Here is an 11,262-nt window from a genome sequence, read left to right as displayed (position 1 = left end):
AAACTGTTCAATATTCATGAAAACAAATGATGAGTTATTCATGTGAGATTCATGTTATATTATTTTCATATAAAATGGTACCACATGGTGGTTTTATGTTACGCTAAAAATCACAAGAGGCTTAAGTGTTACACTAAAAACCTCTAAGAGAACTAGCATCTAGAGATGCCAAAAAAAAAAAAAAACTATTTTACATCCTCAAAAGCCATTTTATCTATTTTACTATCCTATTTCACAACTCATCCAACATTCTAGTTTTTATTTTTACATACAACCCAATAAAATAATATAAACTACTTAATAAAATAATAAAAAAGTACTCTTCTCTCTCTTTTTTCCCATTCTCTTTTTCCATTCACACACAACCACAAGATTAAAATATTATTTTTTTTCTTTACAACCTATGAGCAATAAGGTTGCATATATGAAACCTTACTATAGTAATGTTGCAAATTTTTTTAAGTTTACATATCTGGATGAAGTTTTATTTGGGTGTCTTGGGTTGTAAAATAGTAACTGGAGGTGTTTACACCCTCCGATACTAATGCTCTAAGAAAATTAAATGTTATTTTATTTATAAAGCAATATTGTATAAGAGGTTAAGTGTTACACTCAAAAGTCAAAACTTCAAATCTCACATTTTATGAGGAGATTGCTAAGGAATTTTGTATATTTTTCTCGTAAAAAGATTATTGTTGACTTCATTAATGTTAGGGTGGTTCATTTGTTGAACATAGTTCTGGTAGCCTTTTTGTTTTTCATTTTTCAATGAACGAGTAATTTCATTTTCAAAGAAAACAATAGAGGTATCTCATCAGTTTACAACTCAAATAAAATATAAAAATTATAAATCTAGTGAGACAAAAAAATTGACCACTTTTTTTCATTTTTTATTTTTATTTTTAGTTGTTGTTATGGCTTGGGGTGTGATAAAATTATGTCAGTAATAAAGAGTTCAAGTATATATAAGTGATGTTGTATTAATTACAATTTTTTTTTAAATCATTTTATTAGCTACACTAATAGTAATTAAATCTACACAGAAACTCCCATATATTATATACATTCAACCCTTTTGTGATTGATTTCATTTATAAAATTAAAAAAATAAAATTTTGTGATTGTAACGATGTTTTATATATGATTACAGGGTGAGGACAAAGCATGGGTGACAGTGGATCTTGTAAACCCTGACCCTTCTGGGGATGATTGGGTTGCAGTCTTTTCTCCTGCAAAATTCAAGTACATCTGTGTCACTATGAACTGTCTAGCTTATTGTATTAATTGTGCTTCTTCAGGGATTGAATTTTTCATTCATTAACTGAGACTATGTTCATAGACAATTCCATGGAGAATAGTATTATGTAGTAATTATGCATCTTGTTTTAGTCCAGAAATTGATGGAATTTTATTTTAAAAATGCAGCTCATCAACTTGTACACCAGAAAATGATGAAATTGAGTCTCCATATTTATGTACAAGCCCAATAAAGGTGTGTATGGTGTAAATTTTGAAACTGAGGTTAAAAGTTACACTAAAAAACATCTTGGTTCTTGCTTCTCTAACCTATGTGACACGAATGCCTTTCTTCTAGTATAAGTACGCAAATTTCTCCAATTTAAAGTACAGCAAAACAGGCAAAAATTCTTTGAAATTCGAGTTGATCAATCAGCGGGCAGACTTTTCCTTTGCATTCTTTTCAGACGGTTTGTCAAATGTGTGTCAAGGACTACTCTTTCTACATATTTTCTTATGCTTCAATGATGATATGTTAATAACACTATCATATCGACTATCTTGCAGCCTAAGCTGGTCGCAGTTTCAAATTTCATATCATTTGCCAATCCAAAAGCACCTGTATATCCACGTCTAGCTCATGGAAAGTTATGGAATGAAGTAAGTTTACACTAATTGATAATTCTCTTTAGAATCTTCAATTAAAAAAAAAAATACATATATGATTTTTTGATGTTACATATGCAGATGACAGTAACCTGGAAGAGTGGCTATTCCATAGATGAAGCTGTTCCATTTGTTGAATGGGGTTTGAAAGGAGAAACACATATGCGATCCCCAGCTGGAACATTGACAATTGAACAGAACAGCTTGTGTGGTATGTTATAAAAAAATCTCATCTACTCATGATTGCACCACTTTACATATATAGTTTTATTATTAACTCCAATTTTATCATACTAGATCTATTTAATTTATTGGTTTTAGAGAAAGCTTTTAGTGATGTAAGAAGTCCCTGATTATATATTCACATACTTTTTGTATTAGTAAACTATCAGAAAGCAACCATAGTCGTCAAGTGCATTTGAGATTTGCAATCATTGACTAATATTACTGCTATATTTTTATGCTTTCAAGTTATTTCTAAATTATTCACCTAGAGTTCTTAATATCCAAGAGTGCTTCCACAGACTGAAGTATATAAAGTAGCCTTGTTCTATATTACAAACAATTGTATTTCTCAATTTACTTCTTGGGACTTGTCCTTTTCCTTCTAAGAAAGCTCTAGTCTTTTAATAAAGAGAAAAGTTAATGAATGTCTTAAGGTAAACCTTTAACTGAACCCTTTAATAAATATTACTTGAAAATCCTGTCAGTTCAAAATTACATATGTGGTTAGAAAGTCTTGATCATTAATTTGCTTATTTCCTCTTTACAAATGTATTACTTTTTATTTCTAGGTGTGTTACATGGATCGAGCATGAACTTTTATCACTTTGAAGTTTGAACACACAAATTTTCAAGACCTATACTTTTTTTTTTTTTTTTTTATTCCTTCTAGACCAGTTTAATTAATGGTATATAGTTTTGTTTCATGATGAGTTTCCTTATTGATTTGCACTTTTGCAGGTGCACCTGCCCGCACAGTTGGTTGGCATGATCCTGGTTTCACACATACAAGTTTCTTAACAAATTTGTGGCCAAACACTGTGTATGTTTTTAAATTAATTTCCATGACATAAAATTGTTCTTGAAAGTATTAAAGATATTTGCTAAAGGTTGTTATAATGATTTTCAGGTACTCCTACAGGATGGGTCATATCTTATCTAATGGTTCATATATCTGGAGCAAAACCTATTCTTTCAAATCATCCCCATATCCAGGACAGGATTCATTACAGCGTGTTATAATATTTGGTGATTTGGGAAAGGTAAAACAAACTCAAAATAATAAACAACAGAAAATAAAAATTAAAAGAAGTATTCACCTTTAAAAAAATCCAATGCATCTAACCAAACTACTAGTACAATGTCAGCAGGAAATTTAAAGATTAAGACATCCACTAACGACTATGCTTCTCCCATGAAATATATGCAAAGCGATGAGATATGAGTTAATGTTGATGTGTAGTTCACCTAAGGCCTGCAACTATCTTCGGTTTATTGATTTCTTCAAATTTTCATGGATGCCTTCAAATACTCTATATTCTATTGTTGCCTTCTATATCTTCAACTCTTGAGAGTTGAGACAAATAGCAAAACCATATCATCATTTGCCCTAACATTTTTATGATGAGAAGTGTTATGTCCACAATATTTTTAAAACTTTTCATTTTCAAAGAAGATCAGATTCTTTTCATAATGAGAAGTGTTACGTTCACAATATTTTTATAACAAAAAAAATTTGATTTTTTTTTTTTTTTTGGAGAGAGTTACAATAGACTTTGCTAATATTGCAGTTTAAATCATTTCTCCCCTTAGACTCCAAGTACTTTGTATATGGTTTTGCTATTTGTCTACTAGGCTACTAGGCTCTTATATGTACACAACTTGCATTTAGTCTAGTCACAACTGGCTCTACCATATAAGCAAGGGAGGCAGTTGCCTAAGGCTCCAAGTAAAAAAAAAAAAAAAAAACCCTAATTTAACCATTATGACTATTTCTTTTCTTATAATAGTATTAATTAATTTCAAATATTAGCCAATAAATAAAATAATATTTTTTTTATCAAAAGAGAAATTCTACGTTCACAACATTTTTAAAAATATTTTCACAGTAAATTTTAAGTGGCAGGTTGTTACTGGCTGTTATTGGTAGTTTAAAAAGTAATTTTAATAGTGGATTCAAATTATAACTAGTAATAATTTAACACCTAGAATTTGTTATGAAAATGTTGTAAATGTAGCACTTCTAAAAGAAGAGAGCAATACACAAAATATTTCACAACATTTTTCACAATAATTGAGTGGACAAACTGTTACTAGTTTTCATCTAGGTCCATTATTAACATCATTTTTTTTTTATTTATCATTATTAATCTACCACATCAATAGGTGTGAAAAGTTTTGTCAAATTTTTTGTGTCTATAGACTTTCTCAAAAAAAAAAAAAAAAATTCTAGGTAGTTTGTGTTAATTAATAATTTTACATCTAAAACAAGATAATAGAGTTTAAACAATATTTAAATTATTTTTTTTTAAAAGTCATTTTTAAATATATAAAATGTCTCAATTCATTTTTTGACCCTGATCAAGGACTTGCCAAATTATGATATAGTATTCCACATAGGAGATCTAGCATATGCAGATGGATATATTGCAGATTGGGACCAATTCACATCACAGGTGGAGCCCATTGCATCAGCTGTTCCATATATGGTTGCCAGGTTTGTGTAACTGATCATTACTTGTTTTCATCTATATTAAGATTTAGATTTTAGGTATTACTTAATGAAAATGGCCTTCAATAAATTTTTTAGTTGATCATTTTGCAGTGGTAATCATGAACGTGATTGGCCAGATTCAGGTTCCTTCTATGCAGGTACAGATTCAGGTGGTGAATGTGGTGTGATTGCTGAGACCTTATACTACGTTCCTGCAGAGAATAGAGCTAAGTTCTGGTAAATGGCATATATATTTTTCTGGCAGTTTTATCCATTTAAAAAAAAAAAAAAAAAAAAAAAATTCTAGGTAGTTTGTGTTAATTAATAATTTTACATCTAAAACAAGATAATAGAGTTTAAACAATATTAATTTTTTTTTTTTTAAAAAGTCATTTTCAAATATATAAAATGTCTCAATTCATTTTTTGCCCCTGAATCTAGTGCTTAAGAATCCTTCCCAGAAGTTTAAGGCTCAAATGCAATTCCTTCCCTACAATTGTGTGTATGATTGTATGTTATTTGCTAAATTAAGTTTCATGTAAATGATGGATGAGGAAAAGATTCACATTTCTTCTTGTTTCCTTTAGGGTGAACGCGATGGTTCAAATGAATACAGCAATAAAGACCCAGGTGCACTCAACACTACCGATCAACTCATCAAGGACTTGCCAAATTATGATATAGTATTCCACATAGGAGATCTAGCATATGCAGATGGATATATTGCAGATTGGGACCAATTCACATCACAGGTGGAGCCCATTGCATCAGCTGTTCCATATATGGTTGCCGGGTTTGTGTAACTGATCATTACTTGTTTTCATCTATATTAAGATTTAGATTTTAGGTATTACTTAATGAAAATGGCCTTCAATAAATTTTTTAGTTGATCATTTTGCAGTGGTAATCATGAACGTGATTGGCCAGATTCAGGTTCCTTCTATGCAGGTACAGATTCAGGTGGTGAATGTGGTGTGATTGCTGAGACCTTATACTACGTTCCTGCAGAGAATAGAGCTAAGTTCTGGTAAATGGCATATATATTTTTCTGGCAGTTTTATCCATTGCATTAGTGCGATTTTGTGCATCATCAGATTTAATTAAAAACAGAGGAGTTGAACTCTTGGTCCATTTTCTCCAAGTTGTAGGGCATGTTTTTTCATTCTTAGGTTTTGTGACCACAATTTCAATTAATATGCAGGTATTCAACGGATTATGGCATGTTTCACTTTTGTATAGCTGATAGTGAGCATGACTGGAGAGCAGGTACAGAACAGTATAAGTTCATTGAGCACTGTCTTGCATCAGTTGATAGACGAAAACAACCTTGGTTAATCTTTGCTGCTCATCGTCCCCTCGGCTATTCCTCAAACAACTACTTTGGCCAAGAAGGCTCGTTTGATGAGCCCATGGGAAGGGATGATTTGCAGAAGCTTTGGCAGAAGTACAGGGTGGATATTGCATTTTATGGCCACGTCCATAACTATGAAAGGACATGCCCCATTTACCAGGTATGGTTAAATTTAGATATATGGAGTAGCTCATTCTCATGCATACATTAGTAAAAGTAATTTATTTCCTAATAAGTTAGTATCTATGCAACTCTTGCTCACACACCACCATTGAATGTTGCATTTTGTGTTGCTCAATGCATGGAATAAATGCTTCCTGGAGGTGCTTAAATCATTACCTATTAATAGATCTTTTGAGGGTCTTGATATAGTTTTGGTACTCAAAGCAATGAAACCAGTTAAAAAACGTAGTCAAGTTTTTGGATAATTTTTGGACACTTCGGAACCATTAAAAAGATTGAATATAAGCTTTTTAGATAGTGAGTCAGAAACTCAACCCCATTGCTTAATATAAGCTTTTATTGTCATGCAAAATTTTTCATTAGTTATATGTAGAAGAATAACCTATTAAACAATGCAAATCCCCAATTGCAGTTCTTAATTATCCAACTCTTTATAGCTTAACCTTACAATATCTTTCTCTTTTAAATTTCCTCGTAGTGAATTACCTATTAACTTTACAATCAGTTGCATGCACTCTAATCATGTATTATTAATGCTGGTGGTGTAGAACACGTGTGTTAATTCAGAAGAATCTCATTATTCGGGTACCATGAATGGAACCATCCATATTGTTGCTGGAGGGGCAGGGCACCACTTGGGATCATTCTTCGAAGGGATACCGGATTGGAGTTTATACAGAGACTATGACTTTGGATTTGTCAAACTGACAGCATTCAATCGCTCTTCTCTCCTCTTTGAGTACAAGAAGAGCAGAGATGGAAAGGTATATGATTCCTTCACTATTAATAGAGAGTACAAAGATATCTTGGCTTGTGTACATGACAGTTGTGGACCAACCACCTTGGCGTCCTGAACTTTGTTTTTTAGATTTCTTTGGAGGAAGCTTATGTATGATGTTTGATGGAAATTGGAATAAGCACTATTGCTTCCATTGATGCAGTCATGCAAATGTTTTAAGAAGATGATATCTTTTCTTTTCTTGTATCTTACTATTTGGTCTAATGAAATAACTTATTTATCCGAAAGAAAGAAAGAAAGAAAGGAAGAAAATTATGTTATGTTGCATTTGGATTTTGCATGTTATGGGTTCTAATTTGATGTCAATTTTAACACTGGCTTTGGTATCTTAAAATGACATTATTTCCATTTGATTAAGATATGAATTTATAACTAATTTTCACAATTATTCCAAAATCTAAAATTTTTTTTGGTGGCTCCACTTTTTACACATTTTTTCCTATCGATTTCAATAAACCTCAAGTATTTACTTCATCTGTCGCAAATTGTTAGTCTTGTATTCCATTTTAGAATGTTCTAAAATTTTGTCATGTTTATAAAATTAAAAGCCATTAATTTATTGAATTTTCTATTATGTCCCTACCAAACACACGCACTTTAGATGATAAATTTTTTTGAGAACTTTGTTTAAGAGTAATTTTGGAAATTTATATCTTTTTATTTAAAAGACAAGATAATAAATAATATCCCCTTAAAAAGTTGTGTTTTCTAAATAGGACAAACAATTTGGAACTTAGGTAGTATTTATTTATTTTTTGACAAAAAGAATAAGTAGGAGCATTGACCTATCTTAAACTAGCAAGTAATCAAATGACTAAAATCACACAATCGTGAATTCATGGTCATTTCTAAATGGTAATTGAAGAATACAATATACTCTAAAGAAATCTTAGTGATGGAGAGGGTATTTCTTGCATTCGATATACGTTGAATTCCTATTACATTATATGAATTCCAATATTTCTATTTTGACACTTTAGTTAGTGAGAGTGCAACAAGTTGATAACTAAATTCAATCACAAGTAGTAGTTTACTCTCAATTATCAAATCAATCACAATATTAGTAAAGTAATTAAACAATCGAATGATGAGAAAGTAGTGTTAAACACTCGTTCTATCATTATGATCATTATAGGATTTGATGATGTTTGTAAATAATTTTTTGTCCATCTAAAAATGTAAATGACATTATTAGCCTTTCTTAGACAAGATTGCCATTTTACTCTTAAAAATTATTTGAGCCATGATTGCAAAATGGAGTGTAGTAGAGCGCACATTTATGGGAGAAAAGAGTGTAATAAACTAAATAATTAACTATTCTTTTTTTTTTTTTTTCTTTTGTTGTCATGCCCTTAATTTCAAAAATATATAGAGATTATAACAAGGTAGAGTGAGGTATAATCACGAGGTTCTCCTCCTTTCTTCAAGCGAGAGGTGGGTAGGGGGTATTTTATTAATTTTACGTGGTAACTTTGACATTAATAAGATATAAATGAAAAAGAAAAGGACCAACATTTATGAGATTTTTAAGATAGATTATAATATAATATGTATAAAACAGTAACTTATAAATAGGAGAGAGAGAGAGAGAGAGAGAGAGAGAGAGAGAGAGAGAGAGGAGGTGAACAGAATGTGTCAATCAGTCATGTCTCTATTGCGGGAAAAATTGGCACAAGATGACAAGATGGAATAGCGCATGACAAAGCATGTTTTTTTTTTTTTGATGAGAACATGACAAAGCATGTTTGACATCCCATTGAAAGACATGAAAGATGTAACGTTTTGGACTTTCATAATTATTGAGGGTCGACATGATATGTTGATAAAATTTGTATGTTGGTATATGATTGCGAAAGGAAAAGAAAATTTACATGTCATTACTTCAATGTTTATCACAACCTACAGTACTATATTTAGAAACATGAAAGAGGTATTTTTGTCTCACCCGTTTGGCCAATTCCATGGACAAAATTGGGAAACGCCCCGTTTGGGTAAAAATAGCAGCATAATGCCCTTTTCTCCAAACTATATAGAGAAATGCCCCTCTTTTGTAACTTGATTTTCTCAAAATCGAGTTAGGCCCTATAGCGGCGTTTTTTAAGAGCCTATAGTGACGTTTTTAGGACCTATAGTGGCGTTTTTTAACTCGATTTATAAGAAATCGAGTTATAGGTAAAAAAAATTAAAAAAATTGCCTATAACTCGATTTTATGGAAATCGAGTTACAAAATGTCACTATAGATCCTGAAAATGTCACTATAGGTCCTTAAAAACGCCGCTATAGGGCTCCAGAATTTTTTTTTTTATAACTCGATTTTGAGAAAATCGAGTTACAAAAAAGGTGCATTTCTCTATATAGTTTGGAGAAAAGGGCATTATGCTACTATTTTTACCCAAATGGGGCATTTCCCAATTTTGTCCCCAATTCCATATAGTGTTCAAAATTTGGAGTCTCATTTCCTCCCCCCCCCCCCCCCACCCACCACAACACAAAAAAAAAAAAAAAAAGGAGTCTCGAATATCCTATTTTTCTTTATTCTTTAACGGAGGACAGTACTCGCAAGGTTGGACTCCGGGAGAAGTGTCCTATTATTAATAGGGTCCAAAAAGCTTTTATCGCAGGTATTTTTTAGCGGCAAATTAATGCAATTTACACCTACTAATTCTGCTTAAAAAATCATTTTAGTCATTTAAGTTTGAAGTTTGTTATTTTAGTCCAATAACTTCAAATTTAAAGCACCAAATTAAATAAATTTTGAGAAAATTTAGTAGGTGTAAGCTATATTTATGCCTCTTTTTTGTGTTTTTTTTAGAGAAAATTATTGTGTACTTTTAGAGTATCATAAATGTGTACTTCTTCCTCTCACATGAATGGTGGGTCTCACTAATTTTTTTTGAGAAATCACTAATTAAATTCACAGTGAGACACACTATTCATGTAAGAGGGATGAATACATATTTATAATACTCCTAGAGCACTTAATAATTTTCCTTTTTTCAAGACTAAAGTACACTTATTAATTGTCCTCAAAGTTTGTGGTTATTTTATATCTAAGAGTGTGTATTGATTTCTTTTTAGAGGGGAAGTTATTTTGACCATTCACGTTTCAGTTAAAAAAAAAAAATTTATTTGGTCCTTAATATTTGACTTTTCATATTGATATTCATACTATTTATTTTTGTTAGTAATCTAACCATATATAATATGTTTGATTATATATATGTAAGAATGAAATTCTTTCTAGTAAAAAAAAAAAGTAGTGAAATTACTACATTTTACAGCAATTTAAAGTCATCATTTTATAATATAAATAAACATTAAGAGTAGTTAATGGTCAAATTATTAATTAAAATGAATAATGTGGGGAGTAAAAACTCAGAGCTACTTAATGGGCTTGAGGCACTGTGTTAAGGAGCATTATATTTCCGAGGAGAAATAATTGGGTGAGGATGGTCCATCTGAAGGCAGGAAGCCCAGAGGTAGAGGGGAGTACCGCCCGAAGAGGTCACTACTGGTCCGAAGATGTCTTACTCCTCGGCTACAAATAGCCTTGATTAAACAAACGTGTGGAAGGTCCGAATAATCTTCCTAGCAGTCCCAATGATAATGATAAGTTCTGGGTAGGTCTAGAGATGATCAGAACGACGAAATATCTAAAGGAAAAGCTACTACCACCGTATTTAATGTACTGCAACAGCTTTTCTGGCCGCATTTATGTGGAGAAGACCCCTGAACAATGTAATCTCAGCTACCGCCACTCACAAAGAACTAAAGTGGACACATAACGTGACATGTACTCAAGTAGATACGCAGATGAAGAATATGTGGACGATGGAGATGATGGGAAAGGGTGCTATATAAAGAAGAAGGGTCCCTGATAAGAAAGGGATGAGAGAAAAAAAGAAAGAAGCTTTACTGTAGTTCTGAACGTTGTAATCACTGTTCACTTAATAAAACATCTCTTCGGACATTCATTCATAGAGTTGTTCAAGCATTATTTCATGTTATCATCACTGCAAGTAACCTAGCCAACCATTGTTTACTTCATAACCAGCCGAGCTCTCTCGCCCACTCTCTACAAATTCATTGTCCTGGGTACGTTGGGCCTCTAACCCATATCCTTTGGGCTTGGGCTACAAAAATAGACCCTACAATTGGCGCCGTCTGTAGGAAGAGCTTGTGCAGGGGCGAAGACAATAGTAGGTGATGGCTGGACACGGTCAACAAGAAGCGGAGTCTAGGGCATCTCAGCACGTGGACCCTTTTCTTAACCTGGAGCGAAGACAGAACCGCGAGGGTAGCGTATACAA

At 32.0% G+C, this 11,262-nt stretch overlaps 1 protein-coding gene across 1 annotated transcript; it reads left to right on the top strand.

Moving 5' to 3' along the window:
- The first annotated feature begins 1,704 nt into the window (after window positions 1-1,704).
- Window positions 1,705-7,137, top strand: LOC111992667 (probable inactive purple acid phosphatase 27). Its single transcript, XM_024024529.2, has 9 exons — window positions 1,705-1,717; window positions 1,804-1,896; window positions 1,984-2,113; window positions 2,866-2,947; window positions 3,035-3,167; window positions 5,206-5,411; window positions 5,520-5,645; window positions 5,820-6,129; window positions 6,701-7,137. Exons 3-9 carry the CDS (start codon window positions 1,984-1,986, stop codon window positions 7,004-7,006), a joined length of 1,293 nt encoding a protein of 430 aa, XP_023880297.2. The 5' UTR covers window positions 1,705-1,717; window positions 1,804-1,896; the 3' UTR covers window positions 7,007-7,137.
- The last annotated feature ends 4,125 nt before the right edge of the window (window positions 7,138-11,262 follow it).

The sequence above is a fragment of the Quercus suber genome, unplaced genomic scaffold (genome assembly GCF_002906115.3).
Source record: "Quercus suber isolate HL8 unplaced genomic scaffold, Cork oak 2.0 scaffold_1059, whole genome shotgun sequence".
NCBI classification, from domain to species: domain Eukaryota; kingdom Viridiplantae; phylum Streptophyta; class Magnoliopsida; order Fagales; family Fagaceae; genus Quercus; species Quercus suber.
This window is presented reverse-complemented; position numbering and strand designations above follow the sequence as displayed.

Bases quoted from the DNA above. Each gene is read 5' to 3' on its own strand.
- LOC111992667 (XM_024024529.2), top strand. From the start codon at position 1,984: ATGACAGTAACCTGGAAGAGTGGCTATTCCATAGATGAAGCTGTTCCA. The intron at 2,114-2,865 runs GTATGTTATAAA...GCACTTTTGCAG, and splicing joins TGAACAGAACAGCTTGTGTG to GTGCACCTGCCCGCACAGTT. The intron at 6,130-6,700 runs GTATGGTTAAAT...CTGGTGGTGTAG, and splicing joins GGACATGCCCCATTTACCAG to AACACGTGTGTTAATTCAGA.